This window comes from Ahaetulla prasina, chromosome 2 (genome assembly GCF_028640845.1).
Source record: "Ahaetulla prasina isolate Xishuangbanna chromosome 2, ASM2864084v1, whole genome shotgun sequence".
Taxonomy (NCBI): Eukaryota; Metazoa; Chordata; class Lepidosauria; order Squamata; family Colubridae; genus Ahaetulla; species Ahaetulla prasina.
In genome coordinates this window covers 118,451,288-118,479,250 of record NC_080540.1, presented here as the reverse complement: position 1 = coordinate 118,479,250, position 27,963 = coordinate 118,451,288, and the positions used below count along the sequence as shown (strand labels likewise).

Here is a 27,963-nt window from a genome sequence, read left to right as displayed (position 1 = left end):
GAGAGTAGCCATTCAAGTCCAACCCTGTCAAGGCTTTAACATGCTTCCAGAAATGACCTGGATACTTGGGAGCCTATGATGCAGATTTTCCACAACGTTGAGGCAGCTGCATTACTGCAGCATGTAAAGGAATTTAATGGGTCTAAAATTTGCTGCGCTTCTACACAAGGAATCTGATGCAAAGTATCACTACGTCTCACCATCACACATGGATCGCACAGCAGTTGCAGTGGAGAAAACAAAAGGCATGGATTTTCGGTTCAGGGCGGCCTTTAATTTAAACATGAATGTAGAAATTCTAGAGAACCCTTTCATGGCCATTGTGGATTTAAAAGAAAAAAGAAAAAGGCTGAAAATGTGATCTCGTGGGGCCTCCCAAACTCAAGAATTTTAAGGAAGAAAGCACCTTTCAGAAGAGCAAGTAGACCCACAGCTTTATTTACTCATAGAAGAGAGATCCGCAGCAGTTCTGACCTAGAACGGATTTCAACAAATTGTTGCCAATGATCCTGCAAAATAACATCCTTGGGGAATTGCTGGGACTGACCCACAGACTGCAAGGGGATGCCTCCGTCTGCTGCTCTACTCCAAGCTCTGGGAAGAACAGAGCAAGGACAATGGAAAGCCCTGAAATGATGGATCTGTAGGGGCTGGCTGTGGCATAGCCGTACCCTGTGGGAAACCTTAATCAGCACCAGACACTCCACAATAAAGCATTTCAGTGGAGCATTTTAGCCCTTCATGCTTTATGTTCAATGTCCCTGACTTGCTTCGCACATGCTTGCTGCCAGCAGCCTGTGCCAGCCCAACTAATTTAGTCAGCCTCGGGGTCCCATTTATTGTTCCATGTGTTTTGTTATCATTCAGTGGCTGCTTATTGTCATCCAGCAGCTGGAGCGTGTAAAACCGAGCTTCCAGAATCCGGGTTGTGAAAACTGGCAAACAAGTGGGATCAAACAGCAGAAGGGAAATTATCACTGTTATGGGAATTAGTTGGGAAAAAAAAGAGGTGAAGTTGGAGATCTGTTGCTCCAGGTTCAAGTTTTGTGCCCCAATCTACACACCTGGTATTGCCCCACAAACCCTAATCCTTCGGTATGTTTGTAAACACACAGCTGTTTTGCTATGTTCCTGTACTATCAAGTGGGCTGTGCTCACAACGTGACACAGCGGCAGCTGAAATGGGTCTCTGCTGTCCATTGACCTTTTAATAAATTATTTATTTGTGTGCAACATTCTAAAGACCATGTTTGGTGATGCCTTGGCTGAAATTCTACTGCTACACACACCACTTTGGTTAATCCATGCACTATTTTGGGTTTTCTGTTTGTTGTACTGGCTACTGATTGATTTTTTTAAAAAAAAAATCCTTAAACTATGAGTTGACTGTTTAACTACCGACAACTGGTGGCAGCAAAAATTAGGGATTCTGTATTACTTGACTGCCATTTAGTGGTGGTCTGAATCTCTGCAGCTGCTAGAAATGTGCCAGAGGTTGAGAAAGAGGAATTGATGTGAGAATCAATATGGTAGCTGTAAACTATTTTAAAAGCTACACAAGGAGCAGAGGCAGGAGAGTCCCTGCAGGGCAGGCTACAGAAAATACAAGATACACAGTGTTGCTATACAGTGCCCACGTGCAGTATCTGGAGGCAAGATTAGATGGAAAACATCCCAGAGTAGAATAAGAATTTCCCGTTGCAGGTAGACAGAGAGATACAGGCAACAATGTGCAGGCATATCGTTTGGAAACAGTCAGAGGGCTGACAGTCTTTATCCCCAGGGAAGGATGTTGTATAGATATGCCCATACCTGTCTCCCCTGAGCATGCTTTGCCCTCTGCAGCCTTCACAGAATTCCTCCTATTGCAAGAGGCGTGCGCTTTCAGTTTATTGGACATTCAGAAGTCTTTGTCACCTAATAACACAGACCAGAGTTTGTTGAAATCCACCTTATTTACTAGTCCAAAGGCTTTGCTGTGGGCTAAGAGGGGTCAAAGGGAACAGTTTGGCTTGCAAGCAGGGTTGGAAAACCGCCCATCCTCCATTCCCTTGTGTTCTAAACTGGAAGCCAATACAAGAGCAGGCACTGGTGTGAAGCATTCTGATGCACTTGTGGGCAAAGGCCTGGTATATGGGAAGCCTTAATCCTGCACCTGAGCTTCAACGGGCAGCTTCCTGATTGTTATGAAAAGCAAAATGCTAGAACAAATGGACCAGTCTGATGGAGAATGGTTAAATTCTCAGGACAGCTGCTTTTAAGCTTTGTCTCCCCCTTCTGACTGCCACAGGTACTGCTTTAATCTTAAAAAAAAAAAAAAAGAGTGGAAAAACCAAGGGATTCCTGGCCACAGCCAAGCTAGACGGAAAAGGAAGTGGTACCCAACATTACCCACCAAAACAAAGCATGAGGTTTTCTTGTGTTGAGTAGCGCAGATCTGTAACCAAGGAGGAGGGCAGGGATTAGGGCCTCAAGCATCAGTCAGTCCTTACATTAAAGAGCACAATAATATGAGCGCACAGGACCATCCACTCCCACCACAAGGGGGCGTTTCCCGTACAATCAGTTATAGAGGTCGTCTTCTCCCTCCTCCTGGAAGAGGCTTCCTTGCCCGCTGTTGCTGCCACTGCTGCCCCCTCCACCACTGGTCTGCTTGCCAGTTGGAAACCTGTAGAGGGGAAAACAGGGAGGAGGGTTGGTTCAGTCCAGGAGAAGCTGAGTTATTCACTCTACTGAATCAATGGACATCTTTAACTGGAACTAGCTGTGCATTATCACAGTGTTCAAGTGCAGGAATGTGGCCGTGGATTAATAAGAGGACTGCAGTCACCCTTGGATGCATGCCGCACTGCATTTTTTAAAAAGCACAACATCCAATGGATGGATATAGTTCTTAATATGAAAGTAAAAAAAAAATATTCCACACAGTTTAGTATTGCACAAGCACACCAAAGTATTAAATTTATATCCCTCTTAAAAATAATTGGGTTTTTGTTTAAATTCTTCTTTAAGTAGATTTACATCCTACCTTTCATTCAGGGAAATTGGGTGGGAATAGGAGATTGAAATGGCTGACATCCTGACTTCACTTTTATGCACTGCTGCATTTTGTTGCAGATGCTGATTTATCTGTAGGATTTTATAAACTATTTTGGGGGCTCTGATACTGCCTAAATTTAATGAATGAAATTGTATGGATCTTCTTGGGGAAAAAGTCAGGAATGCAACTCCCCCGTCTATGCCCTCTCACCCTAGCCAATGCTGCAGTACCTTTACTTGTTTGGGGATAGAAGCAGCACAAACTTCTTCCAATGTTACCTGAAGTTGCCAAAGCCACGGCTCTGCTGTAACGTCTGAGCAAACATCTCGTATTTGCGTATATCATTATCGCTAACCGAACGGCGTGCAAAGCGCATTGCTTCTTCAAAGTGATCCCGTCGGATCTCTGGCACTGGGTCATAATCATCATCCTGTTACAAGACACAGAAGAAAAAGCTGTCAGGCACACTGTAGCCCCCAAGGTGGAGAACACACTCTTAAGAAGAGAGCTTGAGATAAGGGAAGGAATCGGGTCTGGTTTTCAATGGAAAAGGGAAAATATTGTGTCCATACCATGGCAGCGTACTTCTGACGCTGGCGTTCCCGTTCTGCCTTGATCTCCATCTCGATGGCCTCACGGATGGCAAGTTTGCAGGCACGCTGACAGATTTCAGTGAGGTCAGCACCAGAGAAGCCATGTGTGATCTTAGCTAGATAATTCAAGTCGACATCCTGTTGGGAAAAGATATACCAGCTGAAGTATTACCTGCCCAAATTAGCAAAGTAAGACAAAAATGAGAAATGAATGCTGAGCGGCAGCAAAAATGTGTTTAAGGAGTTGACTATACGTCAATTAATTCAGCCTTCCATGGTGAATCAGCCTAGAAGCCAGTGGGAGCCACTACCCCATTTTCTGAATTGGAGCAATTTAGTCTTCCGTAGAATGATCAGTGATAGCAATAGCATTTAGATTTATATACCACTTCACAATTCTTGACAGCCCTCTCTAAACAGTTTACAATGTCAGCATATTTCCCCAACAATCTGGGTCCTTATTTTAATCACCTCAGAAGGATGAAAGGCTGAGTCAACCTTGAGCCAGTCAGGATCGAACTCCTGGCAGTGAGCAGAGTTAGCCTGCAATCCTGCATTCTAACCACGGCACCACCACGGCTCTTCTGCCATCTTGTTCCTCATTTTGACACTAGAGAACTTCAGGGAAGACTGAGCCACACACCCTCTTTAAAGATTGTCACAATCAGTCCTCCTCTACTGGATGGGTGACACCTGAACCTTGACATCTATTGCTGATTTAGTTTTACATGGCCATTTCTTGCTCCTTTGACTGACCTTGGCAACTGGTGATTTTCGCAAGTTGGCTTGGAGGATCGCTACGCGAGACTTTTCATCAGGTAATGGGATGTAGATGAGCTGGTCCAGACGTCCTGGACGAAGGATGGCTGGGTCAATGATGTCTGGTCTGAAAAGAGTTGGCAAAGAGACACAGGAAGTTTCATGGATAACTTTTCCCCTAGGAATGGCTCCAGCATCTCAACTCAGATGCTGCTTTGACAGGAAAGCATCTCCATAGCAGAAGTGGGCAAGACTAGGGGTCAAGGGGACAGAAGACTGCAAAGTTGGTGAAACTATATTCCATGGGCGGAAGGAGGGAGGGGTGGTACAACCTTTGCAGGGAGTTTTATTTTCAACTATAAGAAGTTGATATTGAACTATAGAGCTGATACTACAGTTTTCCTGAGTTTGTTATTTCAAAGACAGAATTCAATCTACCAGATTGGAGAAATTATGGCCAAAGGGGGGCATAGATCAGATATGGAGGTCACATGTCACCCTGGAGACTTGTTTCCAAAGAAGAGGTCCTGATTTAACTTTTTCTCAATGACCTTTTACTTCGTTCCAGTCTCAATGACCAGCTGAGTAAAAAGGACTCTGGAGGAGGAATAGCTAAACTGGCAACAGGACAAAAGAGGTGGGTGTTGCCCATACATCTCCACAGCCCACAGAACTGGACCTTCCTTCCTTTAAATTCTCACCTATTGGTGGCACCTATAATAAATACTGTCTTCTTATTGGTCATGCCATCCATTTCTGTGAGGATTTGGTTGATGACACGGTCAGCTGCACCCCCACCATCCCCTGCTCCGCCACCTCGGGCCTTGGCAATGGAGTCCAGCTCATCAAAAAACAGAATGCAGGGAGCAGCCTGGCGGGCCTGGGGAACAAAAGGACCAATATGAGTTAGATAACAAAATATAAGTCTGGCAAAGTATGTGTCTTGTGTTCTAAGGCCTTCCGTCTTTCCAGATTAATGAATTTCAATTGTGATGCCTGGATTACAGGACCATCCTTTGGTAAAGTGAAGGTTAGATTAAATAGTCCAATGGACCATGAAAAACTGGTGGATTTTAAACCAGTGTCCTGAGACAATGAATTGTGAATTGTGGGCAGCTATTAAAAATGGGATGTCCACCCCCGGACATTCCCCATGGCTTCCTTTAATAAAAGCTTCAGAATCAGTGCCATAATTCCACAACATATTTAGAATTTCAAAATAAAGTGGGAGCTCATTCTAACCTCTTTCACTTTTTCATTTTCTTCTATGGGTGGCCGGACCCCACAGGAGGCAAAACCTGGCCCACTTTTGTCTGGATTCAAGCTAAGCAAGGTTGCACTAGTTAATATTTGGATGGGAGACTTCCAGAGAATACCAGCGTTGCATATTACTTTGGAGGGTAAAATGAAAATTCATGAAAGATGATGACAAACCACTTCTGTACTGTTACTCAAAAACTGCAGGCATGACTTGGATGAAGCCACCAGAACAAGAGCTCACTTTGACATTATGGGTGACTGAGAAATAGATGATGCCTTCAGTTCCTGCCCCAATAGTCAGCCCTTCTTCCCCCCCCTCCCCGCCCCCGCCAACCTTGTACTCTGTACCTTGTCAAAAACATCGCGGACGTTGGCTTCACTCTCTCCAAACCACATGGTGAGTAGCTCAGGACCCTTGATGGAGACAAAGTTGGCCTGGCATTCGTTTGCAATGGCCTTTGCCAGGAGGGTCTTGCCACAGCCAGGGGGCCCGTAGAACAGCACACCTCGTGAAGGGGTCATTCCAAACTTCAAGAACTTGTCCGGATACTCCACTGGGAACTGATGAAGACAAGAGAGAAAAGACTTAAGAAACTTGAGCCATTTGTCTTGTAAAAGTCAGTACTATTTCTGCTTGAAAAACTACATTCTGACTTTTCTTCATTGTCTGGGTTGTAAAGACCAGCTAAAGAGAATGGCCTTACCCTCGTTTCCTGTCTTCACCGCCTGTGCAATATGCACACCACACATTGTTAATCTGGAGCAGGGATGGACTATAAAAAAACATCTCACTGCCATGGGAGACAGTCACATTATCTGGGGACACACCAGTGATGGAATCCAATTTTTTTTACTACCTGTTCTGTGGGCGTGGTGTGACTTCTTGGGTGTGGCTTGTTGGGCGTGGCAGGGGAAGGATACTGCAAAATCTCCATTCCCACCCCACTCTGGGGTCGGCCAGAGGTGGCATACTCAACTACTCAAACTACTCAAAATTTCCGCTACCAGTTCTCCAGAACCTGTCAAAACCTGCTGGATTTCACCCCTGGGATACACTCAATGGAATTTATATTCTAATTCCTCTTATGACTGAACACTGGCCACGTTGGCTGGAGGTGATAGGTGGGGAAGCTCAGCAGTTTTCTAAACGTGCCAGAGCTCTGTGTTAAGAGGACTAGTGCACACAGAATATGTAGCTGACCAACATTCTTCCCCGTGGTTTATAGCTGATCTCAAATACACAGACACACACACACACTTACATGTATGCATGTGAACTTAATATATATTTTATATTTATAGAAGCAGTATCAAGGATGTCTGTGATGAAAATGGTTCTGTCAATGTCCTTCAAGCGTTAAACACCAAACCTTACATTCATTATTGTTAGGGAGGAGAAATGCCAAGAGGACAACTTTTATAATTCTGGTTAAGCTTCCAATCTGGAAGCAATCTGCATCACCTTATTATCCCCACATGACCTCTTAAAATATCAAAGCAAGCAAAATGCTTGTCTGCTTTTTTTGCTGAGATGGGGTAAGCGAGTGCAGAAATTGTGTATAAATACTGTGGTGCGAGGATGTGTAAAATTCAGCAATGGAATTTTCTAGAGAATTCTAGCACATTCTGTTTGCCCATGTCAGAGCTTTGGTTTAGGAAATTTAGTTTCAAATGATTATGCCCTGGATTGGCATAATCCAAAAGAAATTTGGCATTCTCCATGTTTTTCAGAATGTTTCATTTCTGAATCACTGAATTTTGATTATCTCAGTGGTGATATATTTGGATTGAAGTTGGCCTTGATTTTATAACCAAGAGGCCTGTGAAAGGAAGAGCTGAAAGGGGATTTCAAGGTTAACATGCTGTTCATAAAAGGCTATAAAATAGAACAGTGCTGGCAGATATATATTCATTTCCTGCTGAAATATTGCTTTTTGGTTCCTAGAAATGTATGCATGGATTTTTCCAGTTTCTAAAGGAGGCCACTGCATTACTGTAAATTGGAACTGCTCTATAAGCCACTGAGAGCTCTCATTAATGGCAATGCACTATAATGGGCTTTCAACTGAATTAATTTCCTCAAGGTTCTCTTAGCCCTCCATTTTGAAACTTTTCCTTCCCCGGCCTTGATTTGCCAGTATGGTTAAGCTATTACAAGCGAAACACACTGAGATCTTTCACAAGGGTTGGAACTCAGCATAGTTAACATATTTGTACTTGTCCTTTATGTTTTTATGCTATGCAGACACAAATTATATGCATGTATGTTCTGATGAGTTTGCACTACTTGTGTGAATGACTGACCTGCACCAGTTCTTGTAGCTCACGTTTTACTTCCTGCAAGCCCCCAATGTCATCCCAGCAGACCTGCGGCACTTCCACTACAGTCTCCCTCAGGGCGGAGGGGTTGCTCTGGCCAAGAGCCCACTGGAAAGCAGAAAGGGCAGCATGGTTACCACCCCAGTTCGTAGGATAGCACAAAGCACTGAGATCAGTGACTGACCCCAAGAGAGTTCATCATTTTGCTCAGCTTTCATTCCTGTGATGAAGCCTAACATTCCATGAGGCTAGACCACATGCCCATTCAAAAGAAAAAAACCTTTCTATATTCAGATTGGTGGCATGGATGTGCAATGGGAATACAAGGAGGTAATAGTTTCACAGTATTCATTAATATTCCTATCTACACTGGGAAGAATTTTCTAGCCACTTATGGAAGTTGGCTGGCATTTACATATATAAAATGAAAAATAACTAACACCGTCCACAATGGAAATGATGAAAGTCTTAGCAACGAACAATGCAGGGAGTAAGATGCAGGGAGTAAGATCTAAAACAGTGATGGAGTGCACTTCTGTTTTGTAGAGCACAGAAGCTCTTAAACGACTTTGGAGTAATCATAATACTAGCTGTCTCCACTAGGTCTTACCTAGGGTGCAAAGTTTTACGTTGGATCTGTTAGAGGACATTAAATGAGGAGCTCTGAAATTTGTCAGAAGACATTGAATCAAATATTTGAATTTAACCTACCATTGTGGGACAATGGTCATCATCTTATATAAATTAGAGAACATCTTATATAAATTGGAGAACAGATATATAAGGAATCATTCAAAAAATATTACCTCTTTTCCATATGATGGGAGGAGGAGAAATGGTAGCCATTTCGAACAGGAAAAAAATAGAATAGAAAGTGGCCCAGGTTAAGTAGTCTAGAGCAGAGCTGTGAAACTCATGGTCTGCGGGCCAGAAGCATCATGCGCTGTGCCCGAATTAGCAAAGGGGACAAAAGTTGCAATACATCGTGTGACGATGCTGTAACGACGTTGAGTTTGACACCCCTGGTCTAGAGTAGCTTAAAGGTAAAGGTTCCCCTCACACATATATGCTAGTCGTTCCTGACTCTGGGGGCAGTGCTCATTTCCATTTCAAAGCCGAAGAGCCAGCCCTGTCCAAAGATGTCTCTGTGGTCATGCGGCCGGTATGACTAAATGCCAAAGGCGCATGGAGTGCTGTTACCTTCCCACCAAAGGTGGTCCCTATTTTTCTACTGGCATTTTTTACCTGCTTTCGAACTGTTAGGTTGGCAGAAGGTGGGACAAGTAACGGGAGCTCACCGCGTTACACAGCACTAAGGATTCAAATCGCTGAATTGCCGACCTTTCGATCGACAAGCTATTCTGTGGTGTGCACTAATGGGCCCAGTCACCAAGAAAAAATGGTAAAATGCCCTTTTGTATGGATCTGCAAAAGCTAAGTGATGCCGTAGTTCCGTACTTCCTCAGACTTGCAAATGACATAAAGGATAAGTTGCAGGAAGCATAGGTCCATACATTGCAGAGAATTCTTAATTATAATATCTCTGCCAAATAGATCGTGGAAAAAGCTGGGTGCTATCCTGTGTGGATTTAAAGGATGATGAAATCTGATTGTTGTCAACTATTTTTCTACAAACATGTCAGTCCTATAAAGTATACCAGACTGAGCAACAGATGCTGTGTGGGCCTAAAGCTGCTATTATTAGAACAGCTATAGTAACAGAATTTTGCAAGTCTGAATGTGCTTCCCCACTCCCTCTTTTATCTTCGTATGAATTGGGGGTGGGGGTGGAGCCGCCTGAGGTGTTTTCATACACCACTTTTTTTATCTATGAAGTCAATTCACATTTATGTGATCATTGTCTTGGTAACAAATATTTCCTCTAGTCATCAAGGCCAACCTCTCTACTATTTACGCCTAGCGATACTTTTTCCCCAAATTTATTTCTCAGAGCAAGATTGTACAATAAACTAACACTTTTTCCTACGTTGGCATTTCAGATCTCCTTATGATTGGTAATTATACCCAGTCCACTGAAGTAATGTACAACTGAAGTCATTTTGAATGCCTTGTTAACTTTCACCACAACTCTGCTGCAGGCAAAGGTGACCACTGAGAGCTTTGCACCTGTGTGACCTACATATGGCTCTTTTGAGACTCAGACTGGCACTGTTAATCACCTGACAAATTATTAAAGAGGATAGCAACTCCACTTTTCATTCCACTTTAAAAGAAATGTGAAGATAGAAGTGGGCCAGTCTGGGAAAAGGATACGTTGAACCCAAAGATGTTATGAAGACTTTGGATAACTGCTGCTGTTTGGTGTGAGAACTATGGGAAGAAGGAAGTACCTCAAATTGGATGGGGAAAAAAGAACGTGACAGTAGCTGCAGCCTTTGAAAGTTATACACTCCGATGAAAACCAGGTACCAAATCTTTAATAGAACTGAAGGTATCGTCACTTCTCCTTCAGATGGGAAAATAAATATGGAATATCACATCCACTTACAGAGACTACACCTGACTCAGCTGGCAAAAGTAACAAAAGCACTGGTTTCAAAATTATAACTAACTCAGTTCAAGCGAATCAGGAAACTTTTGAGATTTAGAGCTGAGCAATTATTGTTCAAAATCTAGACAGCATACTAAAAAGCAAAGACATCACCCTGCCAACAAAAATGCATATAGTCAAGTTTTCCCAGTTGCAAAGTATGGCTGTGAAAGTTGGACTATAAGGAAGGCTGAGCGCCAAAGAATTAAGGCCTTTCAACTATGGTGCTGGAGAAGATTCCTGCAAGTCCCTTGGACTGTAAGGCAATCAAATCGGTCAGTCCTAAAGGAGATCAACCCTGACTGCTCTTTAGAAGGCCAGATCCTGAAGATGAAACTGAAATACTTTGGCCACCTAATGAGAAGGAAGGACTCACTGGAGAAGAGCTTAATGCTGGGAAAGATTGAGGGCAAAAGAAGAAGGGGACGACAGAGAACGAGGTGGCTGGATGGAGTCACTGAAGCAGTAGGCATGAGTTTAAATGGACTCCAGAGGATGGTAGAGGACAGGAAGGCCTGGAGGAATGTTATCCATGGGGTCGCGGGGTCAACTTTACAACTAATAACAACAACAACAACAAATTACTGTTAAAAAATGACTATAGTTCTAAATATTGCTTCAAAAAGATGGGAGAAAAGATATAGTGGAAAGGTAGAGTTTTTACTATATTCCAAGTTTTCTCTTTTTCTTCTTTCTTTTTTCCTACACTCTTTACTCCTCTCTATTCTCTTTTCTTTCATTTAGTTTGTATTAGATTTTAATACAAACTATACATTATATAATCCAAATATATAATAGAGTGTATAGCCGAAGAACCATGCATATGCCTGCTGCAGATGTGACACATCAATAACAAAATTATTCCAACACAAGAATAACAAGATAACAAGACACACACTACCAATTAAATCAAATCCTAAACATCTGCACTTTGAACAAACACAGTTGGAAGCTATTTAGTAGTTATAAAGAAAATGGCCTTTGCAAAAATCAAGATCCCGTTGTGTATACTTAGAAAAATGTTGAGTCCATTCCTCTGTAATCAGTTTTTAAGCATGTGTTAAAAAGCAGAAATGTAACAAATCAGTAAGACTGCATTCTTCTCCGTATTTGGGACAGAGAGTTCTGGGATTCCTCAGTTTTTCTGAGGAACTGGGCTCTGCTGACAGGAACTAAAAAGCAAAAGTAAATTGTTATAGAAAAACCATGTAGCTATTGAATGCCCAGAACCAGCCTACCTGGAAATCATCCATGGTGACAGCCATAGCATTAAGGATGTCAGCATCGATTGTATCGTCCTCCAGGTCAATGACACTCATCTTCTTACGGATTGCTTGGAGTGCTGCCTCGGAACACAAGGCTGCCAGATCAGCACCCACATGACCGTGGGTCTCATTGGCCACCTGCAACCACAGTCCAGGTAAATCAGAACACTTAATGGGGGAAACCAGGGGGAGACCCCCCGCAGCCTACCTGGGTTATCCCCAGTATTTATTTGATCACATTTGTATAACTCCGTAGTAATTGTGGGTGGCATGCATAATAATAATCCAAGGTATAAGGTGTTTAAAGTATGTAAAAGGAATATAAAAGGCACCATAACAATTAATTTAAATTAAAATAAAAATCAGATAAAAACAAATTTATAAGACGGCAAGAAAAAGTTCGATTTATAAAACGGCAAGAAAAAGTATTCCATTAGCCATCATACAACCATCTAACAAGCATCCCACTCTATCATGGGATGCTCAGTCTAGTTGACAAAACCATGTTTAAGGGCCGTCTGTGAGACCAAGAGGATGGTCCAACTGCATGGGGAAAGGAGATGGGGGGAGGGGAAATGATGTTCCAGAGGTTGGGAGCTTCAACCTGTGGAATCAGCCCCCAAGTATACTGGAATTCCTGCTGCTAAAAATTCAGAGGTAAAATCGCTTTTTGACTGTGGTGGTACTGCTTTATTTTAAGAGTACAGTAGAATGGGGGAGAAATCACAACTGTGACAGGCAATGATGAAGCTTATATGAAAGTTGCAGCTGCTGTAATTAATCTGTGACTTCTCCTTAAGATACCATGTCTGAATTTCTATCTTTAAGCCTTTCCATTCTCTTCACTCTTCATTTTTGCAAAATAATGTAAGAATATGAGAATGATGAAGCACCTCTGATTCCTCCATCCTTCTGCAATTTTGTTTGAATGTATCTTTCTTAATTCCCATAACCCAATTTTGATTCCAGCTAACTTAATGAGATACTCATTTGGCTTGTGTACCCTAATCAAGCTAATGTAATCATGGCCTTAGTCCCAGAATCCAAGATAGTTACATGTTTAGTTTTCTAACTAATGGAAGCAATTTACGCTGACAGTTGTTAGCAATGTAGCTTTTACAATTTACTAACTGATCCCAAAATAAATGATATAAGTTTGGGTGTTCAGATATGTAGCCAATCTTACTTGTCTATTATGAATAAACTTAGTCAAAAGAAACTGCAACATGAGTGCCTTCAGAATAAAATTACCAAAAAAAGTTATTGCTACTAACAAGAAATCCTTAATATTTGTACAGTAGATATTTAGATATGTAGCCCCAATTCATAGAATAAGCTGAACTAAATGCAATTTTGCTTATCCTTACCCCTTAAAACAGTTTCTTTTTTATCCTTACCCTCTCCAGGTCCACATCATCAGCCAGTTTCATGTTCTTGGTATGTATCTGTAAGATTTCCAGCCTTCCCACTGAATCTGGAATTCCAATGTCAATTTCTCGATCAAAGCGGCCTGCAAAAAGGAGTGAGTAAAACAGGATCGTCGAGTCCTGAATATATATTTTGTCCACACAACTACCATATTTTATATGTATCAGGCATTAATTGGCATGCTGACTGATGAAAAGGGATGATGCCTGCTTGTCCCCAATACTCTCTAATGCTCACAGAGCTGAGAAAAATGGTATTGTCAGATAGACAAAGAGGTGGAGAGAATGCAGTCCCCAAATGAAGAAAGCTTGCCTTCTTTTCATTTTCGTTAAGCATCAGTGACAGCCACTTTTAAGGCATGAGAGTCAAGACCGAAGGCTTTTTTTTAGCTGTTAGCTAAAAGTACCGTATTTTTTGGAGTATAAGATGCACCTTTCCCCCCCCAAAAGAGGGTGAAAATCTGGGTGCGTCTTATACTCCGAATGTAGACCCACCCAGCTTCTAAAACGGAGGTTTCAGAGGGTGGGAAAAGCATCAAAACGGAGTTTCAGAAAAGAAGCTCCCAAACAGAGCTTCAGAGGCTTTTTTTCTGAAGTTCTGTTTTGGAGGCTTTCAGAGGCAGAAAAAAGTTTTTTTCTGAAACAGAGTTTCAGAGGCAGGAAAAAAAAGCCAAATAAAGCAAGGCACAGAGCTCACAACCAAGGAGTTAAAATTTACCTCTGGGAACAGCTGACTGGGGGTATTCCGGGAGGCCAATCCACCTGCCAATCAGCTTTTTTCTTATTTTCCTTCCCAAAAACTAAGGTGCGTTTAATACTCCGGTCCGTCTTATACTCCGAAAAATACGGTAATGTGATTTTGATACATTATATCATTATGAATGGCATATAACAGACGTGTCAAACTTGTGTCGCCATGGCGATGTCACTTGACGCATCGCAACTTTTTCCCCCCTTTGCTAAACCAGGCATGGGGATGGCAGTGTGTGATGCATCCGGTCCATGGGCCGTGGTTTTGCCAGCCCTGGCATAGAAGATCAGATAAGAGAAAGGCAGAGGTAGAAAGAGAAAACTGTGGGACAGAGTCTTACCAAATCGACGCAAAGCAGGATCAATACTGTTTGGTCGGTTAGTGGCGGCCATAACTATGACATGAGAACGTTGCTTCAGGCCATCCATGAGGGTCAGGAGTTGGGAAACAATCCGGCGTTCCACTTCCCCATGTGTCTGAAATGGGAGCGCAAAGAACCATAGAATCATAGAAGAAAAGAAGATACTCAAAAATCAGCAACAGTACCATCCTAGAGAAGCCAACAAACCATCCTAGATTTCAGAGTGTGAGCACAGCACCTCCTAGTGGAAGAACTGCATGACACTGTTACTGGAGGCAAAAAGGGAATAATGGCTTGGAAAGTATGAGATGCATTATTTGCAATATTGCCTTATTTGGATATTGGATTTAAACAAGTTCAACTCCCTGCTCAGCCAAGAAACTCACTGGGCCATCACTGTCTTCCAATACAACTAATTATAATCAGAGAATTGTGAAAATAAAACATGGGGGCAGAAAACCATGTATAAACACCTCCTGAACAAGATACAATCTATTACAAATATTCATTCATTCATTCATTTATAAATCAAGGTAATATTTTGTTTAGCAACACCTTGTCCACTGACCACAAATTCCAGCACAAGTGTCTTGCTAGCTTTTCTATGACTTTAGATGGCATATGAGTCTAAGGCAGCACTTATTCTTAACACTTAACAGGGTAAAGATTTCTACCACCCCAGCCCTGCATTATCAACCCTTCATCCTGGCATGAATTTTATTTCAAATTGCCCTCTTCTCTTCTAGATAGGTTTTCTGTGCTCTCTAACTTGATTGTGTGTGCAGTAGCCCCGCCTACTTTTTCATATAACTCACCAAGGAAAAAGATGCATTATTTCTCAGAAACCTGGATCTACACATTAGTACCGAGGAAAGAGATCAGGGCTTTGTACGAATTAATGTTTCACCCATTGATGAAATCTTATCATCTTTGAGGCTACTCTTTGTATTGAAACACCCCTGCCAACATCTGAGGTGGGGGCAACTGAATGGAGTTAATTTTGGAGATGCAGTCGCAGAGACCATGAATGTTTCTTTAAGATTTCTTTCCTCTTTGTTTTCAAGAAACCATCCCTTACCTTCTCCCTCTTAGGAGCAATAGCATCTAGCTCATCAATAAAGATAATAGCTGGAGCATTCTTCTCAGCCTCTTCAAAGGCTTTGCGTAAGTTGCTCTCAGATTCCCCAGCCAGCTTGCTCATGATCTCTGGGCCTGAAGAAACAAGACACAATATGAACAAAAGGACTCCAGGATCCTTTAACAAACATCAGGGTGGGCTACCTGTTTTTAGGATTGCTACTTCTGCTGTTTCTCGTTTGGTCATTGCCCAGAGTTGTAAACTTCATTGCATTGGTTCCCATGATTTTGTTATGCCACTCTACAATATACGTCGATTCCTTTACAATCATCATATAGAAATGTGGTAGGAGAATATGGATGTCCCGGATGGTCATTTTTTTCTATGATACTCGTGTAGAAAGACTCACATTGTGCCATGTTCCTTACCATTGATAAGAAAAAAAAATGCCCCAGTTTCATTTGCAACTGCCCGAGCTACAAGTGTTTTCCCAGTTCCAGGGGGTCCATAAAGAAGAATCCCTCTTGGAGGCTGAGGAAGGAAGAGAGAAAGCAGAGGAATTACATCCAATGAACGTGCAATAAGTAATTGGCTCAACTGGCAGTGATACAATCAACAAAGATATTCAAGGCAATAAATTAGGTGAGGATATAGTAAAAGCCCCTAGCATGCTCTTATTCTTTTAGCAATAAAAGTTTACATTGTAAGGCCTAGCCTGCTTGGAAAGAAAGATGGAGAGATTGCGATCAATAGAAACTGAAGCAGAATGTCCATCTGCCCATGATAGAATATTATGGCATATTTTAAAACTAAGAAGGATGGCGAACAATAATGTGGAAATTATGGTAATCCTAGCCCTCCATTGTGGTACCTTCACTCCAATCGCTTTGAAGAGCGCTGGGTGTCTCAATGGCAGTTCCACCATCTCTTTGATCTGAGCCAACTGTTTACGGCAGCCCCCAATGTCATCATAGCCAACATCATTGAGGCTCTCCTCTTCATCCTAACAAAAAGCACACAGAAAACACACCACAAGATCATCGCAAAGAATCACGGTCTCTCTTCCCAGCCAGGACAACAGTATAATATAGCCCACAACTGAATTGGAGACTCATATTTTAAGTCTGTATGCTCCTCTGCAGTAACATTTGGAATAACCTTTGGAACTTGCTCTTAAAATGGGCTAAGAGCCCTGTTGTCAGCCCTTCAAGATAGTCCAGACAAGAAGCACAAACCATAAATACTAATACTACTCTTTTTGTTACAGGAGCAATGTTTTTATGTTTTTAATTGTGTACCACCCAGAGTCACTTTCAGAATGAGAGGGGTGGTCTCTAAATTTGATAAATAAACAAAACAGAATCTTGCAAGTCTGAAAGCACTTCTCTCCTTCTTTGCTTTTACTTGTTAGAAAATTAGGGAGTATTCCTTCTGAGATGGCTCCCATGCCCCTTTTCCTTCTGTGAGCTGAGATACCTTCTGCATGACAGTGGTCTAAGTTGTGGCTTTTCCTCCTGTCTCCCAAGGTCATTCTCACAGACCATGACACTTCTGCACTATTACTTTTGGAAACTATTGAAGAGCCTCTAATGACTAGCATCAAGTTCTGGCTACTGGGTTCCCATTCTTGAGATGGATCTCATTAGGTCTCCCACATACCTCTCGTTTGATGGGCTCCCCCTCACAATGGATAATTGTGTCAGGAGCAACAATGCAGTGAGGACTGGGATCTACTTCCACCACCTTAAATTCCACAGCCCTCATTCCACCACGTACAAGGAAGATATCACCTAGACAGAGCAGAGGAATTGCGTTGTTAGCTCAATTCATTATCTTCCTCGGAACTAAACCACAAAATCAAAGGGGTGTCCCATGATAAGGATTAGGATGTGGAAATATGGGTGAAACAAAAAAGGTAAATTTTTAGCTAGTGAAGGCACTGTAAAAGTAGATCCAGCTGCAAAACCTAATTCATGTCCCCAGTTCCTATTGATTGTAGGATAAACGCTTGCTCTGGTGAGGCCCACCTGACTGCCTTTATTCCCCCATAATTCTTGAAAATGACAAAAATCTTCACCACCAAACTTTTAACTTTAACTGGACTGTTTTTAACAGCACTGATTTTAATTTTACCTGATTTAAACTACACTACATTGTTTTTATTTTTGTTCTACAATCTGTATTTTGGTTGCTGTAAATTGCCTTGAATGTTGTATGGAGAGAAAAGTGGGATATAAATGTAACCATAAATAAGAAACTAAAGCAGTACAAGCTGCTGAGGGCTGAGGGCGCTGAAAAGGGGGGCAATTCCAGCCTCTTGGCACTGTCCAGTGTTGTAAAGAGCAGCTATGGCGGAAGCAGCTCTTGCGCCATTTTCATTATTCTTATGGCCTATGACCTAAACCCTTAATACTGTGTGACATGGAGGGAGACGCCTAAGGCAAAAAGAGTTATAAAGACAGCGTTGACTCCAACTACAGGAATTGGAAATACTTGAGCATTAAAAACAACTTGTGGCAAAAAAAACCTAGTACTGACTTGGGTAGATAAGTTTGGTGTAGTGCTTAAGGCATCAGCTTAGAAACTGGGAGATCATGAGTCCTGCCTTAGGAACAAAGCCAACTGAATGACCTTGCAACTGTTACTCTCTCTTAGCCCTAGGAAAAAGACAATGGCAAACCACTTCCGAAAATGTTGCCAAGAAAACTGCAGAGACTTGTCCAGGCAGTCGCCAGGAGTCAACACTGACTCAAAGGCATCGACAACAAAGAAACAAAATTGTGGGTGAATCTTGGTAGCTTGTGAGCTAAAGCATTCATCCCATCAAACCAGCAACAGTTAATAAAGAGGTGCCTATAAAACTGCTTTCTTCCTCTCTATCTCAAAAAGCCTCTCGCCAGCCCAACTTCTCTTTATCCTGTCCTGAGGGACAGGTCTAGTAAAATGACATAGAGACAATGACTACTTGGTGCTTTTGACTTGTTTTGCCAGCCTGATTGATTTCAGCCCAATCCAATAGTTAAGAGGCCACTGAGAAAGTGGCTCCAATCCTTCATCAGTAAAGAGATAAACTGCTCAAGTGACACAGAGAAATGTTATTCTACTCTGCCAGTCCAGCTGGCTTGCTTGTAGCAAGGGGAAAATGGCAGGCAAGTGAGCCTGGCAGAAGGGGGATAGCTTAGTGGGAGTGTAATGGCTGGCGCAATTGTTGTCTAAGTGATTCTGTCCATTCTCACCTTTATGTACAGGACGATAGGCTTCCAGAAAATATGGTTTGAGGTAAACTTCAAAGAGGTTCCCAGTCAACCCTGCAATAGTGTCATCGATGGGGAGTACATGAATCCTCTTTCCATACTTCACATCCGGACAGGCCTGTACACTAGAAATAGAAAGACTCAAATGGCCTCATCTGAGGTCAGCATTGTGCTACACACATCCACTGCTTACACATAATCCCCCAGTGTATATCTATGGAGGCTTCCATGACGGATGATACTGAAACAAGGATTGGATAGGGCCAGAGCATTTTTTTTTTAATTTATATCCCGCCCTTCTCCAAAGACTCAGGGCAGCTTACATTGTGTTAAGCAATAGTCTCATCCATTTGTATATTATATACAAAGTCAACTTTTATTGCCCCCAACAATCTGGGTCCTCATTTTACCTACCTTATAAAGGATGGAAGGCTGAGTCAACCTTGGGCCTGGTGGGACTTGAACTTGCAGTAATTGCAAGCAGCTGTGTTAATAACAGACAGACTTAGTCTGCTGAGCCACCGAGGCCCATGATATCTAGGTATCATGATAAAAGATACATCTAGGTATCTGTTTTCTCTCCTGCATCATTCTTTCCCCTCCTCTCCCTAACAGCCCCATTTCTCTACTCAGCAGCAAGCTGCAGATAAGAAAAAAGGAACCCTGATCCAAGATCTCAGCTGACCTCTCACTCAAGGCCTTTGAAGTAAAGCCAAGGCATCTTTACAGCTCTAGGACTGTAGGCTGCTCACCATTGCTTTACAGATATCCTGGATCTATAGGGCAGGTCACCATAGCACTTATTCAGTTCTAGTGTCAAATTTAATGTCCCAAAATGCTATTTGGACAACTTCTAAAAATATTTTATCTATATACAATAGTATTGCTTTTCCTTCAAGAGCTCCAGGTAGCATGGATGAATATGTCTCCTCATCCCGTTTTTCCATTTGATAATTTTATGAGATACACTAAACTAAGATAGTGACCTTGCTAAAGTTACTCAAAAACTATGACTAAGAGACTTGAACCTGAGTCTCCCTAATCCTGGTCCAACATTTTTTTTAACAGTTTATTTATATATTTTCATACTACATACATAAGTGCTTAGTGAACAGTGTATTGTCTGGATCAATTTATTTTTATACAATAATACTCTTTCCCCTCCTAATTTCTACGCTACTGTCCAACTATTTATAAAATAAGTCCCATGTTTGAAAATACTCCGTATCTTCTTTTCTTTTAATGTCAATCTATCCATTTCTGCACAATCTAAATTTTTTTTAATTACATCATCTTCTGTGGGTTTCCTGGTCCAACATTCTAACCATTTCACCACATCTACACAGAGAAATTATTGTTAAGGCTGTTTCCTTCTAAAATGTTGAAATCCCCCTATTTAGGCCTACATTTTGTTTTGATGCCTCCTCATTTTAGCTTTCTCTTTCGCCAAGAGCCTTTCCTTTCCCACCCCTATTCTATTTTGGGATGCCCTCACCTGACCACATCTCCAAGGCGCACACGGAGGTTGTTACGGGTGACGCGGTTCATTCGAATCTTCTCATTCTGGCAGGTGTCATCAGTAAGAACAATGCATACTGTCTCCCTGCGTTTCTTTCCCTTCATTAGCACCGTGTCTCCACGGAACAAGTGCAGTTCTTCCATTTTGGCCTGAGGAGAAGCAAAATAGTTTGGTTTTGACCCTCCAGCACATCTGTGCTACAAAGAAGACTACAACAAGCTCATTTTGTATAGGTAAAGTAAAGGTAAAGGCTCCCCTTGCACATACATGCTAGTCGTTGCTGACACTAGGGGGCGGTGCTCATCTCCGTTTCAAAGCCGAAGAGCCAGCGCTGTCCGAAGATGTGGCCGTGGTCATGTGGCCGGCATGACTCAACGCCAAAGGCGCACGGAACACTGTTACCTTCCCACCAAAGGTGGTCCCTATTTTTTCTACTTGCATTTTTACGTGCTTTCCAAACTGCTAGGTTGGCAGAAGCTGAGACAAGTAACGGGAGCTCACCCCGTTACATTTTTTATAAGCACTAGGCAAATCATTACTTGTGGACAAAATCAAACTCTGAGATTTGTTAGTTCAGAACACCCCATCACCCCAAATCCTATACACACAGGCTATATGTATGTAGCCTGCTTGTACTGGAGATCAGAGGTGGTATTTAGCAGGTTCTGACCAGTTCTGGAGAACTGGTAGTGGAAATTTTGATTCGTTCAGAGAACTGGTAAATACCACCTCTGACTGGCCCTGCTCCGATCTATTCCGAGTCCCAGTTGATAAGGATGAAACGGGGATTTTGCAGTAACCTTCCCCTGGAGTGGGGTGGGAATGGAGATTTTACAGTATTCTTCCTCTGACATGTCCACAATGCCACGCCCACCAAGCCACACCCACAGAACAGGTAGTAAACAAATTTTTGGCTCCCATCACTGCTGGAGATGAAGTTGTACCTGTTGCAGGCTCTCTTTCTGAAATCAGGTTGCTTCAAAGGCTTCCACTGAAGCCTTTCTGCCCAGAGATATTGCATTATGTGCTTCCAAAGTTAAAAGAAATGCTTCCTGGGGAAGTGGGCTGTTGTTAGTGCAGTGCTCCTGAGACATTATGTACAAATATTAAGAGCACTGATTACAGCAGATGAGGAGCTGTCTCTCTTTGTCAATTTTCCTCATTGTTACTTAGCATTATGAGCTGTATATGGAGATGGTAGTAGGATGAAAAATAGATGTTTGCTTGGGAAAAAAAAGTAGTGACAGGCAATTGGGTATCTGGTGGAAGGCTGCAACCTGGCAGACGCAGGAATAGGAAAGCTGGCTGGCTTCCCTTCTTTAGAGATTGCAGTCTAACCAAAGATGTCTGGATGTCAGAGATGGTAGAAAGCCTCAACCGGAAAGTCATCCTTTTTAATACTAGGTGTGCTATTGGGGGGAAAAAACCTAGTATCCAAGATTTTGTGTTAACTTGTATGTATTTTACAGACCTGCATGACAGAAGAAGGCTGTGTCTATTGGGATACTCAACGTTTTAACAGACTAGGGTTGGGAAATAGAGAACCTTGTGGCTGAGTCCATAGAAATTCCATGTCTCTGAGCAGGTCTTCTACCAGATAATCTGTTAATTTTGATTGTCGGCTGCTATGTTTGGATGGCCAAGATAACATAAGCTTGCTGTTAATATATGGTCTGTCCTATAGTCTTTTCCCCTGAGTTAACCAAGGAAGCAGCTGACTTGGTGCTGGACTAGACCCAACTTCTTGTTTTAGGGATTTAAATCATGCTAAGGTTGCCCACACCAGGAATAGCTCAGGATTTCATGGCCATAGTTCTTTTAACAGGTTTTTTTTTTACTAAGAGCTCAGCATGTTGAATCAGAGAGGCAGAGGTCTGGAATTCAATTGGAGGAAGTCTAATGACAAACTGGGGTTCGCTTTCAGGTTGATTTGAAATCTTACTCTGTGGCATTAGGTTCAGCAAAGTTGTCTCTGCACAGGACGAGACAGCAAAGCTTTTCTGTACTGACTGGCAGCCTCTCCATCAAGATGTGAGTGGAAGATAGCCAAAACTGACAGAGACGCATTTCAGCAGTTTTTACTGTTCTTCACAGATTCACCTCCATTTTGACCTCATGCGGACAAGTTGTAAAGATAAACACTCGTAGCTATATAATTTTGTTTTTAGCATGCAGACTGTATGGAGAGCTGAGTTTTCCTCAACTCTTTCCCCTCCTAGTTGAAAACCAGCCAGCCAATGCTTCCTTAAGCACAGATTGTTTCTGGGAATCAGGATGTGGCACCTCAGCAACTACTAATCCAAGTTATAGGAATTGTTAAAATTGTTCTGAAATATTTGTTCTGAGTACAGGTAGTTCTTGACTTATGACCACAATTGGAACCAGAATATCTGTTGCTAAGCAAGGTGATTGTTAAATGAGTCATTCCCAATTTTACAATCTTTCTTCACTGCAGTTGTTAAGTGAATCCAACTTACCCCATTGACTATGCTTGTTGGAAACTGGCTGGGAAGGTTACAAATGGTGATCACATGACCCCAGAATGCTGCAATTGTCGTAAATATATGCCTGTTTCCAACCACACAAATTTTGATCATGTGACTGCAGAGATGCTATGACAGTTGTAAGTGAAGGGACTGGTTTTAACTCAGTTTTTTCAGCGCTATTGTTTTGTGCTGGACAGAAACAGGGATGGCAACAGTAACGATGTCTGTGATAGTGTCCCAGACATGCAAAAATAACTTTTGTTCAACTAAAAAAGAAAAAAAAATAGGAAAAGCAAAACAAGTCTCAGTCTGGCAGAGAATTCCGTCTGCAAAAGCCATGACAATAGTTAAACACTTCAGGATATGTGTGCGCACGTATGTGCATACATGAAGAAATAGCAATGGGTGATAAACTAACTTGCTTAACATTCTAGCAAATGATATTACATATACGAGAGGGCCAATTAAGATTACTCTAACCACAACCAACCCAGTGCTTGTGGTTAGATTAATTATATGAAAAAAATATAAAGTTTAAAGTTAAGTATCTTGTGGATTGCTTTATGATGTGCCCATTGAGTAGAATATTTGAGGTCAACTATAAATTAGATCATCCCCATCCTCTCATTCTCCTGATGTATTGGGACAGCAACTTCCCAAATTCCCAATTATCTTGACCAAAGGTAAAGATTTCTGGGAAAGGGCTGACTTAACACATCTATCTAGGCAACAGATTGGGAAGACTGGCCTAGAAAGATTGTGGAAACTGGGACGTAGGATAAAGATTGGTCTACTGAAGTCAGAAGAAAATAGAACAATGGGCTTAAATTTACCTGGGACAGACTCAAAATACTGTTGTCTTCATTGGCTGCTTCATCTACAATGAGGCGATTAGGACGATGCTTTTGGCGCAGGATGGCTGTGGAGTAATCCTCTCCCTTGGGGCTGCAGAAGAGAATGTATATGATTTAGATGCACAAGGATGGGATGTTATGGTGGAGAAAAGATTCTGAGAAGGACTACAATATGCAGGCTATATTCACATACCATGCCGAACCACAAACTGGCCACGTTTTAACTCAGCATATGGTTCAAATCTACTGACTGACTGACTGACTGACTGAATGAATGAAGCCAGTGTAGTTAGTTTATGGTTCAGTGTTATGTAAATCTATACACTTGGATTAGGTTGATCATATTTAACTTAATCATAAGCTAATCACCCAGGTTGGGTTTACATGACATGCCAGGTTAAACTGTGGTTGGATAGCATGATTCAAAAAGTTGTGTGAACAAAGCCATGGGTTTTTAAGTACAAAAATACCCAATTCAAATTTATATTTATATATAAATATATAAATATATTTCCAATCACAGAAATATATGATTACAAATAATGTGGGATTATGAGATATAATGCAGGAATCCCCAACCTGCAGGCCGCAGCCCACTACTGGGCCATGAGTTGTTCAGAATCAGGCCACAAAAGCAGCGGGCAAGCACATGCACGCATCCCCACTTGTGCAAACAATGGGTAAATGCATGCAAGCACACTCACAAGGAAGCATCCCCTCTCCCCACACCCCATCCGGAAAGTTGGAAAGGTTGGGGAGCTCTGATGTAAAATATTATTGAAGATCATTATTTATCATCATTAATATCATCACCATATCAATATACTACTTACTAATAACATTCTTCTATTGTCTGCTTGTAACTTTCAATTATGTGAAACAGTGCATTAAAGGCAATAATGTTTTCCTCAATGTACTTCAAATGGGCTGACTAATAGAATGTGTCCAGAATCTGGGACCCATTACTTCTATGGGACTGAAATTTAAAAGATCTTTGGAACAGTTGTATTGACAAATTTGTGGTTGCTGCAGTGCCATTGCTGTCGGCTGCAGTCATGTGATTGTGATTTCCAATGCTCCCTGCCAGCTTCCCACAAGCAAAATCAATGGGGAAACCAGCAGGAAGTCAGAAGTTGCTCCCACTGGGTTTTTTGTTTTTGGTTTTTTTGCCTGCCCAAGATCATGCTGTTTATCTGTTTAAGTAAGGAAATATATCAGAAATGATGACCCAATAGGTCATGTGTTGTCTGATTATTCATTACATTTCTATCCCATCTTTCATTGCAGAATTCAGGCTGACATGTACAGCACCTTCTTGTATTTCCCCCCCCACAACATTACAGTGAGGAAGGCTAACTAAGGGAGTGTGACAGGCCCAGAATCAACCAGGGAGTTTGATGATGACAGAAAATAGATTTCAGTTTGAATCTCCAAAGCTACACTACATTACCACTTCAATATTTTTTCAAGATAAGATTTACAAGCAGTGTATTAAACAACAAATCTCAACAATATGATTATTTTTTCACAACTGACTTTAGAAACTTGGGTGAGGAACAATTATGAATTATTACTTTAACTAAGAAATAAATGTAGCTCAAAATTCAAATGATGCGTGTATATAAGAGAATTCTCCCCTCTCCAAACCTTACCCTGAAGTGTCCATGTTTTAAATATTGTAGCCTTTATGTTAGACATGACTTTGATAACCACAATGTACCTGAGTTAATGTACTGTGCTAAGCCAGAATGTTTAACTGCAATTTGTTGACTAAGTCACAGTTCAGTTCTCACTAACACTAATTCATCACGGGTGGGTTTATACAATTATTAAAATAAATAGACAGATAAATAAAATAAAATATATGATGGTATAGTACAATACGTGAATCCAAATAATGAAAATTGCTGCTGGAATGATGATTTGAAGGCTAGGAAAATTAGTTATCTCCCCAACAATGCTACATTAAAGAAAAATACTGGATCCAGTACAAGAGTTACAAAAACTAAGCACTTAACTGCTGAGTGGCTTGACAGCTTAAATACTAGTTAACTAGCAGAAAGACTAGGCTATTTCGGATAGAGAGCTCTACCTTACCAGTCAAAATGTTTTGTATATTTTGTATCCTTTCCAAATGTAAGCAATGTTTGCTTGTTTGTTGTTAAGAAAGAAAGAGGAAGTAAGGAAACAAGGGGTAGGAACAAGAGGACATTTCTGGACCCCTATAATAATCCACAGCTAAGGTTAACAACTGCACAAAACAAACCACCTTTTGAAAAAACCATAGATTTGCTTCTCCTGGCAAATTTCCAAAAGTAGCCACCACAATCTGATGGAAGCAACAGCTTAATGGCAAATATTTATTTTAGCACTTATGGACAAAAATTCACTCTGCAATACTGAGACAAAGTGGGCTTTCATTCCTGAAAATGTAGCCTTCAGGAGTTGACAAGACTTTGTGCATTTGCTTCCCAAAAGATGAGGGAAGAATAACCTCAATGCTTTGTGAAGAAGAAAAAAAAAGAAGGGGACGGGTCATGTTTCTTTAAAGTCTCAACTCCAAGATGCATTCCTGCACCTATAAATAACCGGGCCGTGTTTGACCCTCCTCCGTGCTCCTGTTGTGTGATCATTCTCGGATATAAACGTCAGCTGCCCCCTGCTTGGGTTTCCCCAAACAACTAACGGAGGAAGCCAGACCGAAGAAAAGGCCCCACACAACCTGCTTAGAAAAATCTCCTACTCATCCTGAGAATCGAGGGGTCGATTTACAGCTTGTATTGCATTCACTCAAGCCTATAGAAGTTGCCCTGTAGCCCAGCCAAGTTGAGCAAAGCTGCTAACCCTCAACTTGAGCAAAGTTTCCAGGATCCTGTCAAACTTTTCTGGGCTAAATCGAGTAGTCAGGTCAGGCCCAAATCGAGCTTTCCCTAATCACTTCTCGACACCACCCCCCACACCCCCGTAACTGTTTCCAAAGCTAAAGCGACGCAGAGGAGATGGGTTTGGAAAGCTATCCCTGCTACAAGTATCGGCGCCGGGTCCCCGAACGCCCCTTCCCCTCGCTGCCTTCCACGCGTTAAGAAGCAAAGGGAGGGTGGAAAGGGGGGAGGCGCCGACTCCCGCGCCAGATGACTTACTCCCCTCCCGAGGCAGGCATGTCGGCTGCTCCGAGCCTTGTCACGTCTGGGCCGCTGATTCCTGTTTTCTTCCCCGCTCGGGCACCTAGGACACACGGCCGTGCCCTGCTCGGTCTCTCTCCCTGCTTACAGCGGCTGGAAAATAGGTCTGCTCCCTCCCGCCCCTCTCTCGGCCTATTGGCCCGCCCTCTTTCGCCACAGCCGTGCCAGCCCTTTCCCAGGCAGGCTGACGATTGCTGGGTTGAGGGCGGGGGGAAGAGAAGATTCACTATCTCAACCCGATCGACTGCAGGCGCGATCCTCCAGCCAGCCTCCCCATTAGCCCCAGAATGCCCGTGACAAAGCCGATCTATTTATGAATGGCTCTTCGCCCTTCTGAAATGGTGAATGGAGAACGGAGGGCGCATTCCAAATTATTGCGGGCCGCGCAGTGACATTTCCTGCATAATAAGTGTCCTTGTCCTCTCCCTCCACCCGACCCCGCCTCTGGGATCTCTCTGACTGGCGGCTTGAAGAGCTTTCTCTGCCTCTTAATGGATGTTTTTGTGGGTAAAAAAAAACAAAAAAAACAAGACGTAAAGCGAAGCGACAGGGTGCAAGTGGAGAAAAAGCACGGTGCTCCAAACCTCCCGCGTGCAATTCTGTGTATGCGGCAGAGGGATCACATGGCAAATGTGACAGAACTTAGAAGCAAGTTGTTTTGCCTCGGGTAGGTATTTGGGGGTAGAGAAAACGCAGAATAAACGTCACTAAGTCATGCCCCGTGGAGAAAACAAGGCCAACAACAACAGGACTGGCGACAGGCATTCTGGATGTTCTGGGATGTGGTAAAGACGGAAGGCTGTGTGTCTTCAGGTAGAATGTAAGGGAAAGTAGGATAAGTATGGGGAGGGATAGTAAGGTAAGGAGCTTGCAATTGCAAGCTTGCAATTCTGTGTCCACCATTTAAAGCCTTTGTAAACCTTTGCACTTCCATGCTGCTTGGTCCAGCGCATTGTAGATTTTTCTGAAGGTGTTCAGTGCCTTAAGAAAAGTCTACATTACAAAGAATAGTTTGATGCACTTGCCATATTATGGTAAAAAGGCCTACATCTTGGATGGGTCAGGCTGCAGAGCTATTTATTTCTTGCAAATTCAGAGTTGCTTAATCCTTTGATTATCTTTTTTCTACATTTGGAAAATTCAGGCAATCAATAGTTCATAAGGCATGCTTTTATTCCCTCATTTATAAATCATAGCTTTATACAATCGGTGGATATTATCATTTTCAAGCACTGATGCAAATAGTTTCGATGTACCAATAATT

The 27,963-nt window shown here is 42.2% G+C and overlaps 1 protein-coding gene across 1 annotated transcript; it reads right to left on the bottom strand.

Annotated features, from left to right (window-relative positions):
• Window positions 1-1,936: 1,936 nt before the first annotated feature.
• Window positions 1,937-26,818, bottom strand: LOC131191009 (transitional endoplasmic reticulum ATPase-like). The gene is made up of 18 exons (XM_058168666.1): window positions 26,658-26,818; window positions 23,497-23,608; window positions 20,154-20,326; window positions 18,641-18,783; window positions 17,064-17,194; window positions 16,276-16,407; window positions 15,833-15,935; window positions 15,405-15,538; window positions 14,306-14,441; window positions 13,185-13,297; window positions 11,761-11,925; window positions 7,957-8,079; window positions 6,001-6,213; window positions 5,094-5,272; window positions 4,390-4,519; window positions 3,613-3,771; window positions 3,319-3,470; window positions 1,937-2,668 (listed from the first exon to the last, which is right to left on the bottom strand). Exons 1-18 carry the CDS (start codon window positions 26,675-26,677, stop codon window positions 2,563-2,565), a joined length of 2,424 nt encoding a protein of 807 aa, XP_058024649.1. The 5' UTR covers window positions 26,678-26,818; the 3' UTR covers window positions 1,937-2,562.
• Between the last annotated feature and the right edge of the window lie 1,145 nt (window positions 26,819-27,963).

Coding starts and splice junctions, on each gene's coding strand:
- LOC131191009 (XM_058168666.1), bottom strand. CDS start 26,677: ATGCCTGCCTCGGGAGGGGA. Junction 13,298..14,305: donor TCCTGCTTTGCGTCGATTTG/GTAAGACTCTGT, acceptor TCCTTTTTGCAG/GCCGCTTTGATCGAGAAATT. Junction 3,772..4,389: donor GAAAATCACCAGTTGCCAAG/GTCAGTCAAAGG, acceptor TTTTCCCAACAG/GATGTCGACTTGAATTATCT.